Below are 25,102 nucleotides of genomic sequence, written 5' to 3' on the forward strand. Positions count from 1 at the left end.
ACCCGGTCTCTCGCTAGCTGTCTGTCGCAGACTCTCTCGCTCTTTCACATTTGTACACATTTATATTTACATTTAAGTCATTTAGCAGACGCTCTCACGCACATCACCGGGGCCTACCTGAGATGGCCACCTTACCCTTACAGGGTAGTCTGTCGTCCATGGGCCCTGCATCTGATGACCTAGGAGAGACAGAAATGGGGGGGTGACAACAACGGAAATTCTAATTGTAAACCCTAACCGATTGCCAACCCAGACCATATTAAGACATTTACACTATGGGGATAGTAGCATTTATGCAGCGATAAGTTCCTAAGTTATGTTCCTATACAGCCCAAAACCCGACTCCCATGCCGTCCCCTTACCTTGTGCCATCTGACCTTCGTGCGACCCTCTGCATGACCTGGGCCTCCTTCATCCTCTGCAGCTCTGACATGTAGGCCATGATGCGGGTGTTGCAGGTGAGCAGGCTCTTGGCTGCCTCCAGGGCCTGATCTCTCTGGGAGCAGGCAGCCAGCAGCTTACAGGCCCCGTCCCGCATCCGGATCTCATGGTCTATCTTTTTCTGGATGTCACTGTCCTACAGGCAGAGAGAGAGAGAGAGAGAGAGAGAGAGAGAGAGAGACAGAGCGGTTAGAGATGGTGCTGACTGGAACAGGTTTGGTCTTCCGAGTGTGGAGTGAGACTAAGAAGAGGGACCGGGTAAGAGCAACATTTTATTTATAATGTAAGACAATGACTGAGTAAGAGCGTGTGTTATGTGCCGAAATCTGTGTGTATGAGAGAGAAAGAGAGGACAAAAGTGTGTGTGTGCAGGCCAGATGAAGTCCTCTCATGGGCCCCATTAGTGGGGCATGCCCTTGAAAGCATTCTGGTGTCTCTGTGCCGTGAGGAGTCAGTCGGTTGGGGCACAGAGGCTAGTCAGGCAGAAGCTGTAAATATGCCCTTGTGCCCTTCTGCACCCCCCCCCCGGCACACAGACACGAAGATGCTGAATCATTTAACACCTCCCTGCGTGCATAGTACACACACACACACGCAAATGCGCACCCTTTGGGAGCAGCTCACCATGGAGGGCGTAGCGAGTGGAACTGTCAAAACAGTGGAGCCCTGTATTCCACCATGAGACGCCAGACATTAACACCCAGACACAACCCTCAGTCCCAACACCCGAACCCCTTCCTGCTCCCATCACAAGTTTGTAAAAAAAAAAACATGTGAAACTGATGTGGCTTATCTAGGACAAGGGGTCGAAAGTACGGTTGATCATGAAGGGAACACTCAACATGGTTTAACAGAGCCTAAATCACTGCAACACACTTCATACTGCCAGCAGAATGCCACCACAGAGATGAAGAGAAAGGGCAACATAAAAATGGAGGACCAAAGCAAGCAGGAAAGAGACAAAGAAATAGGTGAAAACACAAATAGGACTTGCCTCTTTGCATGTTTAATTTTGTACTGAGGATCCCCCATAACATTTCTTCTACCTCTCTCGGGTTTTGGAAGTAGTCCCAGCTACTGACCTCCCCTGTTGCTATGACAACCACCCACATCTCATCTGCTGCTTTGTGTCCAATTAAACATGTTTAATATAACACACACACACACACACACACACACACACACGCACACGCGCGCGCGCGCACGCTTCTGCCTCTCACACTCAATCTCTTTGTTATACCACTCCAAAGTGATAACGGTCTTACAGACCTCCCTCTCTACTTTATTTTATTCTCCCCGCCTTCTCTGTCTCTCTCAAGACATTTTTCACTCCACTGTCTTCAAATAGCCTCGCTCTCTTCTCCTCCCATCCATCCCAAACAGAGCACTGCAAAGGACAGTGGGGTGGATGTGGCTTGGACTCATTTGTCTACATGTAGAGTCATTTTGGCTCTTTGGATCCAGTGCTTTTATGCATTCTGGCCCACAGCTCTTTCATGGCAGTAACAGAGGGTAGTATAGGGTAAACTAATATGCCCTTTGAACAAATAGCACAGCTTAGGACAAAACCATACTGGCTTGACATGGTGGTGAACGCTAAATAAACTAACAGCTCTAAATCAAACACATCCAAATACATTGTCCTCCAGCCAAACCAAGCAGGGTAAAGCTGTGGGCCTACACCAATATTGTTTTAATACAGCCATTTGGGTCAAGAGTACAGTAATACATTATCATCAACTAAATCATCTCCAAAAACAATTACATAATTTAACGTTCAAAAGGGGTTCTAAAGTCTAACAGATTTCTCCCTATGGAATACTGTCAGACCAACATGTTTAAGCCTGATAAAGAATATTTACATTATTAAAAGAGGGGACTGAGGATGCTACCCTGACCTTGGTGAATATGACGGCTAGTCACCTTTAACATGCAAAATCATAAGCACAAATGGTTTTTATTGATTTTAGTTCAGCTTTCAATACAAATAAACACACTGCTGAAACGACTACTGGACCTGAATGTCAACGGAGGCCACGCAGGTTGGCTCAAGAACTTTTTAACTGACCAGCCACAAGAGGGTTCTCATTAAATGGGGCCCTCTCTGATAAACTCACCCTGAACACAGACGCGCCCCCCAGGGGTGTGTCCTTTCACCGTTGTTGTTCTCTATCTACACTAACGGAATGAAGATCCAAGGAAACAACGTGAGGTTTTTAAAGTACACGGATGACACGGCTCTGATGGGACTATTTTCTTAATTAAGACGCTATGGGGGTGGGGACAGCCATTTTAAAAATCTGGCCAATAACCTTCAAGAATGATGCCGGTCAAGTGCCACATCAATGTGGACAAGACAAAGGAGCTGATCGTCAATGGCTACAACCTGCCAATGTACCAACCACTCTATCTGAACGACCAACCAGTGGATGTGGTTGAGTGTTTTAAATTCCTAGGGACACAAATTGATGACAAGCTGAGCTTTACAGAGAACGCAGTCATTTTTTATTTTTTTTAAAAGCAGGGGTTTGGGGGTCAGCCAGGATGTTCTGGAGAGGATGTACCGCAGTCTGGTGGAGAGCATCCTCACATTCAATATGACAGTCAGGTATGGCAACCTGAGCGTGAGGAGCAAAAGCAAACTGCCCAGAATAGTAAAACGCAGCCAGCAAAGTAATTGGTCGGCCACAGGCACAGTTGAGCAGTCTGTTCCACAAAAGAGCCAAAAGGAAGGCGCTGGCTATCGTAGGCGATCCCTCCCAACCTCTACACCCTCAGTTTGAGAGGCTTCCTTCTGGCCGGTGCCTCAAAATGCCTGTGGCTAGGAAGAATGTGTTAAAACATTAATTTGTTCCTTGTGCTGTTGGACTACTAAATGCAACGTTTAATTGTATCGGTATATGCACTTATCTATTTGAACAGTGCAGTTGGCGCAGCGGTCAGTTGTGAGTAAACGTATCAATGACCTATGCGTTTTTAATCTATGCGGTATGATGGACTGTTTTAAAATGTGTGATGTGATCCCTTGAATGTAAGGTGATGCCAAAGAAAAATGTCCATTCTGGATGGACAATAAAGTTTTATTAAAGATGCCTGGGTCATACGTGATATATATGAATGCATACAATGCTAGAGGTAAACGCAAGAGCAGAGCTGACATGAAGTGTGTGTGTGTGTGTGTAGAGACCGGGAGGAAAGTAAATTGAGTGTACAGACAGGACTAAAGCAGGAAGTGCACCCATGTACACTACCGGTCAAAAGTTTTAGAAAACGTACTCATTCAAGGGTTTCTCTTTATTTTTTACATTGTAGAATAATAGTGAAGACATCAAAACTATGAAATAACACATATGGAATCATGTAGTAACCAACAAAAAAAAAGTGTTGAACAAATACAAATAAATTTTATATTTGAGATTCTTCAAATAGACGCCTTTTGCCTTGATGACAGCTTTGCACACTTTTGGCATTCTCTCAACTAGCTTCACCTGGAATGCTTTTCCAACAGTCTTGAAGGAGGGTATAACGGGATTTCTTTTAAGCATCCAGATTAGTGTCCCGCTCCTTGAAAGCAGCAGCTCTAGCCTTTAGCTCAGTGCGGATGTTGCCTGTAATCCATGATGTCTGGTTGGATATGTACTTACAGTCAAGGTGGGGACGATGTCGTCAATGCACTTATTGACGAAGCCGGGGACTGAGGTGGTATATTCCTCAATGCCATTGGATGAATCCCGGAACATATTCCAGTCTGTGCTAGCAGAATAGGCCTGTACCGTAGCATCCGCATCATCTGACCACTTCCGTATTGAGCGAGTCACTGGTACTTTCTGCTTTAGTTTTTGCTTGTAAGCAGAAATCAGGAAGATAGAACTATGGTCAGATTTGGCAAATGGAGGGCGAGGGAGAGCTTTGCATCTGTCTCGATGTGTGGAGTAAAGGTGGTCTAGAGTTTTTTCCCCTCTTGTTGCACGTGACATGCGCACATGCCCCTCGTCTTATCAGACGTAGCTGCTCTGTCCTGCTGATGCAAGGAGAAGCCAGCCAGCTCTATATTATCCATGTCGTCGTTTAGACACGTCTCGGTGAAACATACGTTTTTAATGTCCCCTCGGTAGGATAGTCTTAATCGTAGATCGTCCAGTTTATTTTCCAATGATTGCACGTTGGCCAATAATACGGAGGGTAGTGGTGATTTACCCACTCGTCGGCAAATTCTTACAAGGCACCCCGCCCTCCTCCCCCTTTTTCTTCACACGGATGACTTAGATTTGGGCAGTATATCCTTCACGTTGGACTCATTTAAGAAAAAATCTTTGTCCAGTTCGAGGTGAGAAAATTGATTTTCTGATGTTGAGACTGTGTTCGATCATAAAAGACGGTAGCAGCAACATTATGCACAAAATGAGTTACAGAATGCAAAAAAAATAAAATAAATAAATATCACAGTTGGTTAAACGCCCATAAAACAGCAGCCATCCTCTCTGGCGCCATTATCATTCAAATTGCCCTGGTTATCATTGTATCAAATCAGACGGCGTCACTCCTCCGCCTCACTTGTCCATGAACCAATCGGTTTTGTAGGACGTGGAACTCATATTCAAATTTGAATATTCAGCATCCGCCATTCAAAAAAATACAGTAGTCCCTCATTCATATCACTGCGCTCTTGTATCTCCATGAAATAGGCAGAACTAGCTAGCACAGTTATTACAAACGTTGTGACAGTGATCTAATATTTGCAATTGTGAGAAAATAAAAACAAACCGGTGGCTATCTCCTGCACATATTCTGTGCAAGGACGTTGGTCGCCAATCCAGTGACTTGATCAGCTGTGTAGCTTACTGACATAGCTAGCTAGTCAGCTAGCTCTTCCTTCACTGACATAAAAAGCTTGCTTAGCATGTTTAAATTACCCTGAATTTGTAAACATGCAGGCTCACAATTAAGAGGCACTGATTATCAGAAATCAGTTTGTAGATCAGCATGTTTCTCCGCGGTCATATCGTTGGGTCAGCTGAGCACAGCAGCTGACTCGGGAGGTTACTGCAATGAATCATGGCAAAAGAACAGCTGCTTCATGAAAACACATAATAATATAAGCATTAGCACTACTAGCTTGCTAGCTAGCTTTTGTTGGAAGATTCAACATTGTGTGTGTGTGCAGCATTAAGTAGGTAGCTGGTTGGTTAGCAGCATTGTTGCAATCAAAGATGATTTCAGTGACTGGCTCAGCTGTTGGACAAATTTATGCTAGCTTTCATGCCCAGTCAAACTTCATGAATACTGCTCACTGACTATGTTTCCATCTTCAGTTTTTATGCGAGTAAAGTCATACCATATAAAAAAAATGACAGCTTTGAAATAAACAGGAAGTTTTGGTACAATTTACGACATGATGGGATCTTTTTGTGTCGGTAAATGGCAGTGGAAACGTCTTTATGTGCAAATGTTGATACAATAACCATATCGAAGTAAACTTGGAGTTACACAATGATATGTTGTGTGGTCCTCCCACTACAACTCAGGAAACCATGCATTTTATTAGGCTACAGATTAAATAACTTATGAACTTTACAGGGTGTTGATAGTGATCTTGATGCTCCTTTCCAATAAATATCTAAGGTGTTATTCTAGTGACATGATGATCGTTGCTTGACTGCGGTTTAACAAATATTTTCACTCTTATACAGTACATAATAATATCATCATGTAGATTAGCCTACCCGCTAGGGCTGGGCGATAAATCAATATCAATAATTAGAGGTAATTACTTCCCTCAATAACGATATAAAAACGTTTAGATTCATTTTTGATAATGTCGATATAGAATAGTCAGGTACAGCAGTCCATTTCACCTCTGACGCAGCAGGAGCGTGCGGAGAAGTGACAATATGCACGTGGAGAGGTATACGCCCACTAAAAACCACTTAGCACCTCGAGTCATGAAGTAGCCACTATTAACCACGAAAAATGAGTGATGTAGGCGAAAACAGTGATAGCCATGGAGAAGGAGCAGAAATGAACGAAGAAATTATTGATAAAAAGGGTTCAACTGTTTCAGTCATTTGGAAGTGGTTTGGCTTTTTGAAGTCCGACAAAGAGCAGAGCAATGTTCGGTGGAAATTGTGCTGTAGACAGGTGGCTACGAAAGTCCGGTAATACGACAAACCTTTTTCAACATCTGAAGCAAAATCACTCTTTGGAACATGGAGGCAGTTTGAGTTTGCGCCACGGTATTGATAAACGCCCCTCAAGCACCAGCCAATCTAAAGATGTTTGCCCGAAGCAGTCAACACTGACAGCGTTTATGCCCTACAAGCAAACATTGAAAAGACATCACAAATGCTATTATGCATTGCATTGCTTAGGACATCCTACCAATTAGCACAGTCGAAAAGAAAGGTTTCAAGAGGCTTATCAATTTAACTGACCCCAGGCACGTGCTCCCTGGCCAGAAACATGGAACAATTTTCCTTAAAGTTTAATTTTGTGTAGCTCACATTATTTTTTTTTTACTAGTCCATTAAGAACAACTTCTTACTTACAATGACGGACTATCGGGGAATAGTGGGTTAACTACCTTGTTCAGGGGTAGAATGCCAGATTTTTAACTTGTCAGCACGGGGATTCGATCTAGCAACCTTTCGGTTAGGCTACCTGCCTAGTGGTTTGTTCAGGCATTAGGCATTAAGTCAGAAGCAGATATGCACCTTTTAAACATTATTTGATTCATATCCTGATAATTATCACTATCGAATGAAAAGATATACAGTGGGGAGAACAAGTATTTGATACACTGCCGATTTTGCAGGTTTTCCTACTTACAAAGCATGTAGAGACGGAATCTAAAACAAAAATCCAGAAAATCACATTGTATGATTTTTAAGTAATTAATTTGCATTTTATTGCATGACATAAGTATTTGATCACCTACCAACCAGTAAGAATTCCGTCTCACAGACCTGTTAGTTTTTCTTTAAGAAGCCCTCCTGTTCTCCATTCATTACCTGTATTAACTGCACCTGTTTGAACTTGTTACCTGTATAAAAAGACACACTCAATCAAACAGACTCCAACTTCTCCACAATGGCCAAGACCAGAGAGCTGTGTAAGGACATCAGGGATAAAATTGTAGACCTGCACAAGGCTGGGATGGGCTACAGGACAATAGGCAAGCAGCTTGGTGAGAAGGCAACAACTGTTGGCGCAATTATTAGAAAATGGAAGAAGTTCAAGATGACGGTCAATCACCCTCGGTCTGGGGCTCCATGCAAGATCTCACCTCGTGGGGCATCAATGATCATGAGGAAGGTGAGGGATCAGCCCAGAACTACACGGCAGGACCTGGTCAATGACCTGAAGAGAGCTGGGACCACAGTCTCAAAGAAAACCATTAGTAACACACTACGCCGTCATGGATTAAAATCCTGCAGCGCACGCAAGGTCCCCCTGCTCAAGCCAGCGCATGTCCAGGCTCGTCTGAAGTTTGCCAATGACCATCTGGATGATCGGGAGAAGGTCATGTGGTCTGATGAGACAAAAATAGAGCTTTTTGGTCTAAACTCCACTCGCCGTGTTTGGAGGAAAAAGAAGGATGAGTACAACACCATCCCAACTGTGAAGCATGGAGGTGGAAACATCATTCTTTGGGGATGCTTTTCTGCAAAGGGGACAGGACGACTGCACCATATTGAGGGGAGGATGGATGGGGCCATGTATCGCAAGATCTTGGCCAACAACCTCCTCTCAGTAAGAGCATTGAAGATGGGTCGTGGCTGGGTCTTCCAGCATGACAACGACCTGAAACACACAGCCAGGGCAACTAAGGAGTGGCTCCGTAAGAAGCATCGCAAGGTCCTGGAGTGGCCTAGCCAGTCTCCAGACCTGAACCCAATAGAAAATCTTTGGAGGGAGCTGAAAGTCCGTATTGCCCAGCAACAGCCCTGAAACCTGAAGGATCTGGAGAAGGTTTGTATGGAGGAGTGGGCCAAAATCCCTGCTGCAGTGTGTGCAAACCTGGTCAAGAACTACAGGAAACGTATGATCTCTGTAATTGCAAACAAAGGTTTCTGTACCAAATATTAAGTTCTGCTTTATCAAATACTTATGTCATGCAATAAAATGCTAATTAATTACTTAAAAATCATACAATGTGATTTTCTGGATTTTGTTTTAGATTCCGTCTCTCACAGTTGAAGTGTACCTATGATAAAAATTACAGACCTCTACATGCTTTGTAAGTAGGAAACACTGCCGATTTTGCAGGTTATCAAATACTTGTTCTCCCCACTGTATAGATAGTGATAATTTATTTGCCATATCGCCCAGCCCTACTACCCGCACAACTTATCCACACTGGATCTGTGAGCTGTTAGAGCGCACATGCCGAGACCAGAGTAGGCATATTTGCTATTTAAAACGCAACAGTTTGTGTGACAAAACTAAATCGATAGAGTTGAGACATACAACTTTAGATTTGATTCGGTACATTAAAATAAATATAAAATAAATTGTGTGCACTACGTCGTCACACAGATTTTTATTCGGAACATGTCCGTTTGGTGGAAACACACCACTTCCTTTACATGGATTTAAGAATATTCTCATTAAAGTATGGTCGCCAATCAGATGGAAACCTAGCAACTGAAGCACAATAATCTTTAGCTAGATGTAAAATAGGGCAACTAAGACTCCCTCATCAAAAAAAACATCAACATTATTGACATATTTGTTTTAGCTTAGATGAATTCAAATCAGTTTTGAGGAAGAAATGTTCCAAATGTTATGGCAGCCCATCGTAGCCGGGCTACTTTTGATCTATCCCATTACCCTTTGCGAGATACGAGACGGAATCGAAACGCTATCTGATGTAAAACAATGCAGGGTTAAAAGGTTCTAAGCCCATTGTAATCATTCTATTTCTATGCGTGCTGCTGCTGCAGGGAGGAGGGACGATGCATAGGCAACCGAATACTCGTTTGCTACAACACCTTGCTTGTTTCAGCAAGGCGCAACAACGTTTCATGACGTTGTAAAGAGTCCACGTTACCGTAGAAACGGACTTAACTGCACAAAATGTCTGGCCTTCCTGTCTTCAGTCAGCTTTTCTTACCCCCCCCCCCAAAAAAAGAGAAAGTAAAATGGTTATGATGATTATTTTAATGACAGTCTTCATCCATAACCATTGGTTATACGGTAATAGTGCCACCCCTGTGTGTGTATGACTGTAGTATACTCTGTGTGTGTCCTTATCTTCTGCAGTACTACGTAGCACACACCATTGAACCTGCGGATTTAGCCCATGTGTAGTACAGGAGCTGTGCTGCCGTGTCCTACATGCCAGTCGGGTTCACTGTATTTATAGAGAGGAAATTAGCAGCCTTCTCCTCCGGGGCTTTCCCAAAATGAGACATTCAACCTAGTTCTGTTATTAATCCCCCTCCGTGCCACTGCTTGACAGGCGAATGCACACACCCACACGGCACACACACAACTGTACACACAAATGAACGAATGCCCGCACGCACACAGCAAAACATGGTCAAGCTCTCCTCTGGCATTCTAACAGGGATATGTCTGATATCTACAGTACACACCATACCTAAACTGTGATGTGTTTGGGCTTCAGAGATGAAGTCTGCCCACTAACAACCAATTGTTTTCCCTCGCAACTGTTTCTAATATAAAAACAGCTTTATCGTCATTACAAGATGAGGCTGAATGCACAAAATGACAATATTACACACACAAAGGAGCAAACCTAACACCACCAAACAGACAGAGTTATTTTCAGACCACCCCATTTTTATGCCTGGTGCCAATACAGTGCCCCATGCCAGGGTGCCAGTCAGTGGCAGTGAGAACGAGTGCAAGATGGGAGTATGTTGGATGTGAGACAGTGAAAAAGAGCGAGAAGATGGAAGGGTGAGGGGGCAGCGGGGTTACAGGGACCGGCCTGTTCCCAGGTAATGAGGCGTGAGTGTTGAAAATGAGCCCAGATTGGAATAATTGAGGGAGATGGAATCTTCTGGTCTGCCTGTGTGTGAGGCTTAGAGGGACAGACAGGAGACAAATGGATGTGTGTGTGTGTGTGTGTGTGTGTGTGTGTGTGTGTGTGTGTGCTGCTGATCCCCTAGTGTAAGTAGGGTGTTGGCAGCCTCTCTGTGATCAGTGTGATGTGTTGGGCCTGGGTCGTCCACACTGCCTTGTTTACATTGTTTTGTTTTGCTTGGTTAGGCTTCGTCTCTGACCCCTGAACCCCCCCCCCCCCAGGGTCATGGACTATGGACTCGCCAACCCCAGACAGAAGGATAGTTCAACAGCACCAGTTCAGGAGCAGGCACAGTGTGGAGCTTCTAGTCTGCTATTGAGGTGACTGACAGTTCAACCAATGAATCACGTGTGTGTTAGGCTTGGGCAGTGTACCATATACCTGGGTATTTGGAAAATGTCATGGGATGGTTTTTCAATACCATCAATAGTATTTCTTTGTTTTTCAATAAATTTGAATATTTGTATCTACTTTAAGTTAAAGGGAAAGGGGGGTACCTAGTCAGTTGTAAAACTGAAAGCATTCAACCCAACCCCTCTGAATCAGAGAGGTGCAGGGGGCTGCCAAATGTCTACAGTCAACTTGTGCAATACGTTAGGAGATAAAGCAGATTGCGTTCTTCATTTTACCTGTCACATTATGAAGTTTACCGTAGTTCCCCAGAACAGTTGAGCCAGTCATGTGTTCATTGTAAAGAGCGCAACAAGAAAAAGCAGGAGCTGGTGAGTCAATAGCATTTAAAAAAAAAATAATTGTCGAGTCTCTGTTGTGCGGCACACAATGTGATGAAGTTACACTTGTATGCAATTCACTACTAAATGTTTGCCATCAGATATCTTATAACGTCTTTCTGCCGTGTTTTAGAAGTCAAACAGCTGCCATTTTTTCCCCAGTGCTTTCTACTACTAGAGTTTTTTTCCCCTCCTCCCATCTTCTCCCTGCTGCTCCTTGTACACATGCTGCTCTTCCTTCAGAAAAGCATGCATCACAACTTTGTTCATTTGCACAATTTCTCTCGTTCACTTCCGGTTGTAAATGTCCACGCTCACCAAAAATTTTCCCAGCCTTTGCAATTAGTTTATGTTCGTTTTTGCTCGTTAGCATTTAGCTAACAGGGTCTGAGATTTTTGCTATTATTTGCATTCTGCCCAATTAGAAAAAGAGGCCCAATTAGATTGTGTTTTTAGCGCCCCCGTGTGTGCTATGCCGGTAATACAGTAAATCTCAGAAGAACTGTATGAAGGTATGAAAGTCTGGATCCCACCCAAGCCTAGTGTGTGTGCATGCATGTGTGTCTTTATATGTGTGTGTTTTTGTGTGAATGTAGTAGGGAGGTGGAAATAGAAAGGTTGTGTTTGGTTGTGAGCCTGCAGTGTCAGCGTGTCTTTAAATTTGTGACGGGGACACGTGTTCGTGGGAGGAAATCCAGGTCCGCTGCAGAGCCCAGACGGCTCAACCTGAATAAAGACTAGTACTGTGAGGTCACTTCCTGCCCTTGCTGCCCGAGTATCCTGTCTGTCTGTCACATAAGCACTGACTGACTACTTAGAGCAGCCGAGATTACCAAGGAGAGGGGGAGAGAGAGAGAGAGCGAGAGCAAAGAGGAAAAGACAGTGAGAGAGTGAGAGGGAGAACAATGGAAAGAGGAGTGACAGCAGGGAAAGCAGCACCAGTATCAAGAGCCAAACCCACTGCTGTAGGGGGAGGGTTGACTTTATTATAGAGTTAATCACAGAGGCACAGGATTGGGGAGGTGTGGAAGAGACCCCTCCACTATGAGCTACATAGACATCCTCATTCGCTGACCATATGCACCAATCAGCATAGAGTAAACAAGCAGTCCTCTAAAATAATTTAGTGTTCATTTTTCCCACTACACAATCTTTCATTGACACCCAAAGGAACACACACAGATTCTCACACACACAGACAAACACCATGCACACATACACAGTGAGCGGAATTCCTGACCACTCCCATTCATCAGGGTTTTAGTGACCAAAGCTAGCTGGCTTTTAATTAGTCAGCCACAACTATGTGCCTGCCCACTCCACCCAAATCCCTTCCTCTTTCTTCCTCTTCTGCTTTCCCTTGCTCCCTCTCTCCCACACCCGGGGCATGTCTGCGGTGGACGGAGGGAGGGGCAGGGCCTGGAAAGGCCCAAGGGAGCTGTGGGATGTGGTCACGAGGGGCGAAAGGAACGTACATCAGCAGACTGTCATTAACACACAAAAAGCACGGGCCCTGTGTCTCTCTCATCACTCACAATCACAAACCCGCACACAGTCACACACTATAGTTTCATGACATGCACAAAAACAGCCTCAGACTTTGTCGGTCTATCCATCCCTCACACAAAGATAGCCTATGCTAACACATACACTACAGAGGCACACAAACAAACACAGGTTCCACCAAATGCAAATATACAACACAAACACTAAATTAACCCACATGAATATCTTGATCAGGTGTAGGGCATACTGTAATGGTTTGGTTTTGGTACCGGGGGTTAGGAGTAGAGGTCGACCGATTATGATTTTTCAACACCGATACATTTTACATTTAAGTCATTTAGCAGACGCTCTTACCGATTATTGGAGGACCAAAAAAAGCCGATACCGGTTAATTGGCCGATTGTTTTGTATTTATTTGTAATAATGACAATTACAACAATACTGAATGAACACTTATTTTAACTTTATATAATACATCAATAAAATCTATTTAGCCTCAAATAAATAATGAAATGTTCAATTTGGTTTAAATAATGCAAAAACAAAGTGTTGGAGAAGAAAGTAAAAGTGCAATATGTGCCATGTAAGAAAGCTAACGTTTAAGTTCCTTGCTCAGAACATGAGAACATATGAAAGCTGGTGGTTCCTTTTAACACGAGTCTTCAATATTCCCAGGTAAGTTTTAGGTTGTAGTTATTATAGGACTATTTTTCTCTATACGATTTGTATTTCATATACCTTTGACTATTGGATGTTCTTATAGGCACTTTAGTATTGCCAGTGTAACAGTATAGCTTCCGTCCCTCTCCTCGCTCCTCCTACCTGGGCTCGAACCAGGAACACATCGACAACAGCCACCCTCGAAGCAGCGTTACCCATGCAGAGCAAGGGGAACAACTACTCCAAGTCTCAGAGCGAGTGACGTTTGAAACACTATTAGCGCGCACCCCACTAACTAGCTAGCCATTTCACATCGGTTACACCAGCCTAATCTTGGGAGTTGATACGCTTGAAGTCAAACAGCGCAATGCTTGAAGCATTGCGAAGAGCTGCTGGCAAAACGCACGAAAGTGCTGTTTGAATGAATGCTTACGAGCCTGCTGGTGCCTACCACCGCTCAGTCAGACTGCTCTATCAAATCATAGACTTAATTATAATATAATAAACACACAGAAATACGAGCCTTTGGTCATTAATATGGTTTAATCCGGAAACTATCATCTCGAAAACAAAACGTTTTTTCTTTCAGTGAAATACGGAACCGTTCCATATTTTATCTAACGGGTGGCATCCCTAAGTCTAAATATTCCTGTTACATTGCACAACCTTCAATGTTATGTCATAATTATGTAAAATTCTGGCAAATTAGTTCGCAATGAGCCAGGCGGCCCAAACTGTTGCATATACCTTGACTCTGCGTGCAATGAACGCAAGAGAACTGACACAATTTCATGTTAGCAGGCAATATTAACTAAATATGCAGGTTTAAAAATATATACTTGTGTATTGATTTTAAAGAAAGGCATTGATGTTTATGGTTAGGTACATTGGTGCAACGAGAGTGCTTTAAAATCATCAATTAGCGCTTGTTAAATCATCACCCGTTTGTCGAAGTAGGCTGTGATTCGATGAGAAATTAACAGGCACCGCATCGATTATATGCAACGCAGGACACGTTAGATAAACTAGTAATATCATCAACCATGTGTAGTTAACCTCTACGGGCCACGGGGGCAGTATTGAGAATTTTGAAAAAAATATGTGGCAATTTTTAACTGCCTCCTACACCAACTCAGAAGCTAGGATATGCATATTATTAACACATTCGGATAGAAAACACTCTGAATTTTCTAAAACAGTTTGAATGGTGTCTGTAAGTATAACAAAACTCATATTGCAGGCAAAAACCTGTGAAAAATAGATTAAAAAAAATGAGAATTTTGTGACTGTACTATTTAGTGTCATTGTTTTAAAGATACCACAGTGAGAAAGGATTCAGTTCGCAACTCCTACTGCTTCCACTAGATGTCAACGATCTTTAGAAAGTTGTTGGAAGCATCTGTGATGAATACAGACCGAATAAGAAAGCTTACAAATTGACACGTCATCACTTCATTTTTTGCGCCTGCGCATGAATCTGAGAAGAGTGCCTTTCTCATTATCGTTTATTCTAGACACTTGATAGGTTGTGTGAAAATATTACTGATGTTTACTGATGTTTCACGTTAAAAATGGACCAAAAGATTAATGATGAACAACGTTTGACATGTTTAAACAAACGTAAATAGATTATTTACTAGGTTTTCTTTAGCTTTTCGACGTGACTTTACACTGCCCACCTCATTTTGTGGGAGCCTACTGAACGCTAACTATTTGGACATAAATTATGAACTTTGTCAAAAGAAACCACATTTGTTCTGGACCTGGGATCTCTGGCAGCGCCTTCTGATGGAGATAATCAAAGGTAAGGGGATATTTAGAATGTTATTATCGATATTAGATGATGCTAATGCTAACGGTATAGCTTAGCTTAGCTTAGCATATAGCTTATTGTTGTTAGCATAGTACCCAGTTTATGCAAAATGTGATTTCCCAGTAAAGTTATTTTGAGATCTGGCCATTCGGTAGCAATTACGAGATGATAATATATTATTCTTTGAATGACAATATTATAATTTACCAATGTTTTCGAATAGTAATTCCGTGATTTGTAATGCTGGATTCACTGGGTGCATTCGAGCCGAAAAATATTCTGAATTTCACCGCGACTGTAAATGCTGTTTTTGGATATAAATATGAACTTGATGGAACTAAAAATGCATGTATTGTATAACATAATGTCCTATGAGTGTCATCTGATGCAGATTGTCAAAGGTAAGTGCATAATTCTAGCTAGTTTTCTGTCTGTTGATGCCCTTCTTTGAATTGGCTAAACATTACACGCAGCTATTGTCAATGTACTCTCCTCACATAACCTAACTTTATGCATTCTCCGTAATGCCTCTGAAAATCGGACAGCGTGGTTAGATTTAGGAGATATATCTTTCAAATGGAGGAAAATAGTTGATTATTTGATTTTTTGAAATGATTACTCTTGCAGTTTTGAATTCCCCGCCATGGTCACATGACAATGAATCCCAATACCGGGATAAGATCGGGATAAGATCCTCAACAGGTTAACTAGTGATTATGTTAAGATTGATAGTTTTTTATAAGATAAGTTTAATGCTAGCTAGCAACTTACCTTGGCTTCTTGCTGCCCTCGCATAACAGGTAGTCAGCATGCCATGCAGGCTCCTCGTGGAGTGCAATGTAAGGCAGGTGGTTAGAGCGTTGGACTAGTAACCGGAAGGTTGCAAAAACGAATCCCCCCTGAACAAGGCAGTTAACTCCCGTTCCTAGGCAGTCATTGAAAATAAGAATGTGTTCTTAATCTGACTTGCCTAGTTAAATAAAGGTGTAAAAATGTTTTTTTTTTTTAAATAAATCTGTGGCCAAAAATACCGATTACCGATTGTTATGAAAACTTGAAATCGGCCCTAATTAAAAATCGGCCATTCTGGTTAACTTAAGGTATAGGGGGCAGTATTTTCATTTTTGGATGAAAAGCGTGCCCAGAGTAAACTGCCTAATACTCGGGCCCAGAGTCAAATATTTGCATATTATTAATAGATTTGGATAGAAAACAATCTGAAGTTTCTAAAACTGTTTGAATGATGTCTGTGAGTATAACAGAACTCATATGGCAGGCAAAAACCTGAGAAATATCCAACCAGGAAGTGGGAAATCTGAGAATTGTAGTTCTTTTGAATCCCTATCGAAACTACAGTGTCTGTGGGGTCACATTGCACTTCCTAAGGCTTCCATTGGCTGTCAACAGCCTTTAGAAACGTGTTTCATCCTTCTCCTGTTACTGGGCAGAAAATAGGAGCTCAGTCAATGAGTGGACTGCCTGGGACCAGTGAGTTGTTTACTGCGTGGGCACGTTTGGCGCGCCGCTCCTTCTTTTTCCTCTGTAATGAATACGCTATTGTCCGGTTGGAATATTATCAACGTTTTATGTTAAAAAGACCCTAAGGATTGATTGTAAACAACATTTGACATGTTTCTACGAACGGTAATGGAACTATTTGACTTTTTATGTCTGGATTTACGCTCGCGCGTTATGCCTTTGGATAGTGATCTGAACGCACGGACAAAACGGAGGTATTTGGACATAAATATGGAGTATTTCGAACAAAAATAATATTTATTGTGGAAGTAGGAGTCCTGGGAGTGCATTCTGACGAAGATCAGCAAAGGTAAGAGAATATTTATAATACTAATTCTGAGTTTAGTTGACCCCAGAACTTGGCGGGTATCTGTATAGCTTGCTTTGATGGCTGAACTATGTACTCAGAATATTGAAAAATGTGCTTTCTCCATAAAGCTATTTTAAAATCTGACACAGCGGTTGCATTAAGGACAAGTATATCTATAATTCTTTCAATAACTGTTGTAAATTTTATCAACGTTTATGATGAGTATTTTTGTAAATTGATGTGCTCATTCACCGGACGTTTTGGTGGGAATACGTTTTCTGAACATCACGCGCCAATGTAAAATGGGGTTTTTGGATATAAATATGAACTTTATCGAGCAAAACATACATGTATTGTGTAACATTAAGTCCTATGAGTGCCATCTGATGAAGATCAAAAGGTTAGTGAATATTTTAGCTGTATTTCTGTTTTTTGTGATGCATGTCCTTGCCTGGACATTGGCTGTGTGGTTTTTCTTGTGAAGTTTATGTCCAAACATAATCTAATCTTATGCTTTCGCCGTAAAGCCTTTTTGAAATCGGACAATGTGGTTAGATTAACGAGAAGTTTATCTTTAAAATGGTGTAAAATAGTTGATTGAGAAAATAAAATTTAGATTTTTGCTGTTTTGTATTTCGTGCCATGCTATTTCACTGGCTGTTGATAGCGTCCCACGTAGCCCATAGAAGTTAATCGGTCGACCTCTAGTTAGGAGGCAAGGCAGTTACTGGGTGGGGTGTTTGCCTGCCTCCATTAATGAGAGCAACACGGTCACAAAGCGGTCCAACCATGGTCCGGGCCAAGGCACATAATTCTCCTCCCCAGGCTACTGCCAGAGCTCTGATGTCACCAGGGCCCCAACGGACTCTGCACTGTTCTGATGGTGGAAAGCCAGAGGCCTTTGTTCCAATACATATAGAACTGAACATAACCCGTGACCATCAAATGTATTCAGTTATTCACAAACAATAGACTGTTATAGTTCTACGTGGGGCGGTATGTGCGTCGGGGGGGGGGGGAGTATGATATGCAGTGTGTGACTGTGTGACTCTGCAGCCAGCTGTTCTCACACAAAGGCGCCGAGTGTTCCAGTGCAGCTGAGCCCCAGCTCGGAGGGGGGCGATGTGTGTGTGGTATGTGGAGCGGCGCTACAGCCTAGGCTTTTTACACAGCACTGTTCAATCTTTGAAAAAAGTATGCTGCTAGCTGGGGGTGGGATTCATGGTGGATGTGTGTAGGGCAGTGTTTCCGTTAGCCGGTAATAGCTAGTAATAGCCTGCTTTTTGGCTGAAGCCGATGAATACATTTGGCTTCAACCAATAGTCCAGGAGAAGAAGAAAAAAAATCCCATTGCGAAATAATGCTTTTTAGCCTATTCACTGATGGAAATACCAGTCAATGGAAATACATTTGACTGGTCATGCTTATTAAATTGGCGGGTGTGTACCGTATCTTTGTTATGTAACTTATTTATCACGAGTACAGAATACAAATACAGAGCCTTTGAACGGAAAATCTGCCAGGATCTCAAACAGAAAATGCAGCGGCAACGGAAGGCCGGCTTCATCAGCACGTCACACACAATTTTGCAATAAGTATGCATTTTGAAAATGTATACATTTAAGTGTTTGAAACCTGAACGTTTAAATACATATGAGGAATGTCTTACCTTGCTTCAAAGTAGCCGAGCCAAAATCAGACCGCATCCATGGAGGCAATTATTTTATTTCAACTTTCTTTCATTGTCCAGTAGCCAAAGACACAATCCTGGTCAAATTAGCAACCCATGCTAGTTGTTGCACATTAGATCTCCTGTTTTTCTAACGGATATTTTAATCTCTGTCACATGAAGGTTACTTGGGCTCCCGAGTGGCGCAGCGGTCTAAGGCACTGCATCTCAGTGCTTGAGGTGTCACTAGAGACACCCTGGTTCGATTCCAGGGTCACAACGGGCCGTGATTGGGAGTCCCATAGGGCGGTGCACAATTGGCCCAGTGTCGTCCGGGTTTGGCCGGTGTAGGCCTTCATTGTAAATAATAATTTGTTCTTAACTGACTTGCCTAGTTAAATAAATGTTAAATTTAAACATTTATATTAAACTGCTGGCGTGTGCAGTGCACTTTTGACAACTGTGTGTTTTCCCACTAATTACATTATGGAACTTTCGCACGTAGCTTACTACCTTGTCTACCTATCATCCCACAACTATCCTAGAGTCTGTTCAGAATAGGCTAGTTCTTTATCGACAAGCTGACCAACAGAATAGGTCAACTTTTCTACTATGGGGGATGGAAAACTGACATAGGCTAGTGATTTTGCTGTTCGTTACTCGTCTTGTTGGCTGAGGAAAAGTAAATGTGGACAGTTATTCTACAAATCTTCAAAGTGCACATCAGAGGCACAACAACAAGGTCATTAATTGGGTTGTGCCGTGGCGGAGATCTTTGTGGGCTATACTCGGCCTTGTCTCGGGATGGTAGGTTGGTGGTTGGAGATATCCCTCCAGTGGTGTGGGGGCTGTGCTTTGGCAAAGTGGGTGGGGTTATATCCTACCTGTTTGGCGCTGTCCGGGGGTTTCATCGGATGGGGCCACAGTGTCTCCTGACCCCTCCTGTCTCAGCCTCCAGTATTTATGCTGCAGTAGTTTGTGTGTCGGGGGGCTAGGGTCAGTCTGTCACATCTGGAGTATTTCTCTTGTCTTTTCCGGTGTCCTGTGTGAATTTAAATATGCTCTCTCTAATTCTCTTTCTCTCTCTCGGAGGACCTGAGCCCTAGGACCATGCCTCAGGACTACCTGGCCTGATGACTCCTTGCTGTCCCCAGTTCACCTGGCCGTGCTGCTGCTCCAGTTCCAACTGTTCTGCCTGCGGCTATGGAACCCTGACCTGTTCACCAGACGTGCTACCTGTCCCAGACCTGCTGTTTTCAACTCTCTAGAGACAGCAGGAGTGGTAGAGATACTCTCAAAGATCGGCTATGAAAAAGCCAACTGACACTTACTCTTGTGTTACTGACTTGTTACACCCTCGACAACTACTATGATTATTATTATTTGACCATGCTGGTCATTTATGAACATTTGAACATCTTGGCCATGTGCTGTTATAATCTCCACCCGGCAGAGCCAGAAGAGGACTGGCCACCCCTTATAGCCTGGTTCCTCTCTAGATTTCTTCCAAGGCTTTGGCCTTTCTAGGGAGTTTTTCCTAGCCACCGTGCTTCTACACCTGCATTGCTTGCTGTTTGGGGTTTTAGGCTGGGTTTCTGTACAGCACTTTGAGATATCAGCTGATGTAAGAAGGGCTATATAAATACATTTGATTTGATTAATTAAGAGTGTAGCCTGGCAGCCAAGCCCAGCCTTGCTTACAGACACAATAAGACCTTCTGGCACTGACTAGCCTCATCCTAATGCACTACAGCTTGATTTGTAGTCAATTACACAGGCCTAGTACCCCTAGTTAGGGCTGTTATGGTGACCGCATTACCGCCACACCGGCGGTCACGAGTCATGACGTCAGTCAAATTCCACGTGACCGTTTAGTCACGGTAATTAGGCTTCTCCAAGCTCTGATGGTGCTGATGGTCATTAGTAGCCTACCGAACTTGATAACTGCCCCACAGTCTATTGTCCCTCTAATCACTCTGACATCAATGCAAATGTCGTCAAAAATCGAATCAAACACTTCATGAGAGCCCATGAGCTGATGTTGCGCCACATTTCTATAAGCGATGCAATTGTGGGAGAAAACAGAGTGATGGCTTCTTAAAAAGAGGATCCCATCAGCTTTCTATAGGCTAGACCTACTATATTTCTCAACTTTCCTAATGCTAAGCACATTGCTTCTCTTTAAAAACAAGAATATAGCCTACCTGGCTGGCATGAAAATTAACCAGTGAAAAGCGTCCACCATTGGCTATTTAAGTTGCATAGACAACATGTATTTCTTTCCGCTGCTCCTGTAGAGACTGGTGCATAATAATGGTCAATTCTAATTAAAAACAAATTTCACACATATATTTAGTATACAGTAACAATCAAAAGTTTGGACACACCTACATGACCTTTGTGTCTTAAAATAATGATTGACTGTCATTTCTCTTTGCTTATTTGAGCTGTTCTTGCCATAATATGGACTTTTACCAAATAGGGCTATCTTCTGTATACCACCCCTACCTTGGTCACAAAACAACTGATTGGCTCAAAAGCACTAAGGAAATAAATTCCACAAATGAACTTTGAACAAGGCACACCTGTTAATTGAACTGCATTCCAGGTGACTACCTCATTAAGCTGGTTGTGAGAACGCCAAGAGTGTGCAAAGCTGTCATCAAGGCAAAACGTGGCTACTTTGAAGAATCTCAAATATAAAATATATTTCGATTTCTTTAACACTTTTTTGGTTGCTACATGATTCCATATGTGTTATTTCATAGTTTTGATGTCTTCACTATTATTCTACAATGTAGAAAATAATAAAAAGAAAAATCCTGAAATGAGTAGGTGTCCAAACTTTTGACTGGCACTGTATGTAAATACAAGATTAAATCAAGAACAGTGTGATGGGTGACAATATTAGCCTATCACTTGTGAATGATTCTCAGCTTGTGTGCTGTAAGGAAAAAAAACTGCACTTTTTTTAATTCATAGTCTCACACCTCATGTAGCCTAGCCCCTAGGCCTATATGTTTTGTATCACTACTAAAGTGGCCAAATAACTTCTTAAAATTAAGCACAATCCACTTTACAACAGGTGTAGAGCCTACCTGGCATACATACGCAGCGTGTGAGTTTCAAGTTTGGGGAAGAAAATGTTCACCATAAAATTGCACCTTTATAATAATAGCATTACATGCATAATCACATTTGTCACTCATTTCAGGAAACTAGGCGTATGTCGCACATCACTATTTCACAGGAGAGTGAACCATTTGAACTTAAACTTTTTTTTTTAAATCAAAATGTGTTTTGGGGCAAAAATGCCTTCTGCAACATGTGAACTTTCCATGTCCCTTAATAACAAATGTGTATGCAATCTGTAAATACAAATACAATTGTTAAATTACGAGCCTAGTTGGTTTAGCCACAGTTAAAGTCAGGAACCTTCCCGCTAGCCATGATTGGCTGAGATAATGAGTGGGCTGGACATGCCGAGAGATGAGTTCGGATTGGTCTGCCATGTAGCATGCTTCTGTCTATAACATGAGCTGGTCTGTATGTGTAGGTAATCCTTTCTAACGCGGCATTTTTGAAAGATATCACGTAGTAGAACTGCAAAGGTGTTGCTCTCCACTTTCTAGAGGACCGAGTTTTGAAATCAGTGGAATGCACAGTGGAATTAGAGTATGATAGCTATATAGATTGAAAATATGCCGACGGAGTCGAAAAGGGAACACACAGAAGGCTGTTGTATAAAACACCTGTCTCCAGATTAGATCTTCAAACTAAGGCAACCATGGCATCCGTGACAGAGAGGGAGAAGCATCCATCCATGTATACGGGTAAGATAGTCTAGCAAGCTACATTTTCAGATAGTACACATTTCTAATTTTGTCAGAAAGTTATTTTCATGTCAAGTTAAAGCTTATGGTTAGCTAGCTAACGTCAGCTGGCTGGCTCGCTAGCTAATATTATGATAATGCAAATAGTCTGGGTAGTCATCTGATTAGCTGTTCAGGAGTCTTATGGCTTGGGGGTAGAAGCTGTTTAGAAGCCTCTTGGACCTAGACTTGGCGCTCTGGTACCGCTTTCCGTGCTCAGGTTTTCAGTTGTGAGAATTGACTAAAAGAAGTAGGCTCAGAGAGAAGATACTGAACCTGCCAAATTAATTCATTGGCGTTAACACCTTCAATGTTAACTCCAGATTATTTTAATTAGATTCCGGTTTGACTGTAAACCCGTCTCTCAGCTGGATCAGACATCACGTCAGCACACATAGCTAGAGATACATTAAGACAAGTCAAGAAGATTCCAAAAATTATCTCTGTCAGAACAAGGGAAAGCTTTTGGTCCTTCATCAAAACTAGCTTTGAGACACACAGAAAAGTAAAGTCATGGACTTTCAATAATGTACCATATTATTGCTAGTGTGTGTGATAGAACATTTACACTGGAGTCTGGGGCATTCTTGTGTGTGTGTGTGTGTGTGTGTGTGTAAGAGCATGTGTGTGTCTGCATGTGTGTGTGCCCAAGCAGATATGTGTGCATCTGTGTGTGGTCTCAGCACACAGCAGACCCAAAGAGAGTAGATGTATGAAATGGTGGGTACAGAACAGACCAAGCCAGGCCATAAATAAGTGTATGGTCCTAGGAACACTGTACATGAACTGCAGCGTACTACTCTATAATGGTAACACAGAGACAGGAAGTCCAATAATACAACATTCCTCCTTCTCCTGCCCTCTTGGAGAGAAAGGCTGGGTCACAATAGTCTACGCTGGCCTCCTCTCCTCGTCTCCTTCCCTTCATCTGCAATAATCTGAAATAACTGGACAGATAAAGGAAATAACCTGTAGTATTCAACCACATTGCTTTCACCTACCCCATGTTCTCAGATCACTGTAAATGAAGGGAAAGACCCAAAGAGAGGAAGCCACAGTGGAAAATTGAGATGCACCTAGAGAAACCAAGCAGGATTTTAAGAATTGTGCAACCCTGGGAGAACTAGCTGCTGTGGAACATACCACAAAAAACAGTGAGAGAATGAGTGAAAGGTGTGAGGATGAATACAATTGAGATAAGCCTGAATTTTTCTTTTTTGGTCCAGCTCTGATCCAATGACACGGGTGAACAGTTTGTACTCGACGACGTTCCATCATCTGCCAATCTCACAGGAATGAGAAACACCTAATGAGATTAATTGGCGGAACTGACTGTCTGGGAGCAATTAATTACAAACACACACACTTAAGACCATTGTGCACATCAGAGCGCTTACACACATGCGCATAATAGACAGCAGAAGAGGCCAGATCATTGGCAGCGTTATACTGTAGGTTGGCACAGAGCCACTGGAAGTAGAAGATGGTGCTGCAGTGGATAGCGGCCATTTTACAGGCTCCCAACCAATTCTACTACTTTGTGTTTTTCTTTCAACTGGTCTACTTTTTTTGTACACAATGTATCCGCTATCATTTCTTTAAACTTTTAAACATCTTCTGGACATCAGAACAGCGATCACTAACCTCGATTTGGACCATAACTTCTACTTCAAAGAGTCAGCTGCTGTGGATGTTCTGCCCTAACTCGAAACAGGAAGCAACTCCGCAAAAGGGGCAGACGGGCGGGCATACTGATGAACCTACATTGGTGTGCAAATAAACCACCCCTACCTTCCGTTCTTTTGGCGAATGTAGAGTCACTGGAGAACAAACTGGACGAGCTCCATTCGAGACTATCCAATCAATGGGATCTGAATAACTGTAAAATTCTGTTTCTCAGAGTCGTGGCTGAACAAGGACATGGATAATATACATCTAGCTGGTTTTTCTATGCATTATCAAAACCATACGGCAGTGTCAGATAAGGTTAAGGTGGAGGGGTATGTCTCTTTGTTAACAACAGCTGGTGTGCAATCTCTAATGTTAAGGAAGTCTCAAGATTTTCTCGCCCAAGTTAGAATACCTTTATGATCAGCTACAGACCACACTATTTACCAAGAGAGTTTTAATCTATATTTTTCATAGCTGTCCATTTACCATCACAAACCAATGCTGGCACTAAGACTGCACTCAACGAGCTGTATAGGGCCATAAGAAAACACACATCTAGAGGTGGCACTCCTAGTTGCCAGTGATTTTAATGCAGGGAAACTGAAATCAGTCTTACCCCCATTTTTACCAGTATGCCACCTGTGCAACAAAACTCTAGACCACCTTTACTCCACACAAAGAAAGGTATAAAAAGCTCACCCCCACCCTCCCTTCAGCAAATTTGACCATTACTCTATCCTCCTGAAAAAATTCAAACAGTTGTCCAATGAAGCAGATGCTAAGCTACAGGACTGTTTCACTAGCACAAACTGGAATATGTTCCAGGATTCATCCAATAACAATGAGGTGTTTACCACATC

General features: G+C 42.5%; 1 protein-coding gene across 4 annotated transcripts in view; it reads right to left on the minus strand.

Annotated features, from left to right (window-relative positions):
* Nucleotides 1–25,102, minus strand: part of LOC115199738 (rhotekin) — a 128,497-nt gene that overhangs the window by 17,454 nt on the left and 85,941 nt on the right. For all 4 annotated transcript variants that reach the window (XM_029762128.1, XM_029762129.1, XM_029762130.1 and 1 more), the window contains exons 2-3: nt 363–577; nt 118–179 (exon numbers count right to left, since the gene is read on the minus strand). In XM_029762128.1, the coding sequence (XP_029617988.1) occupies nt 118–179; nt 363–577 (277 nt within the window). The remainder of the gene's footprint in view (nt 1–117; nt 180–362; nt 578–25,102) is intronic.

Source organism: Salmo trutta, chromosome 9, assembly GCF_901001165.1.
Source record: "Salmo trutta chromosome 9, fSalTru1.1, whole genome shotgun sequence".
Classification (NCBI taxonomy): domain Eukaryota; kingdom Metazoa; phylum Chordata; class Actinopteri; order Salmoniformes; family Salmonidae; genus Salmo; species Salmo trutta.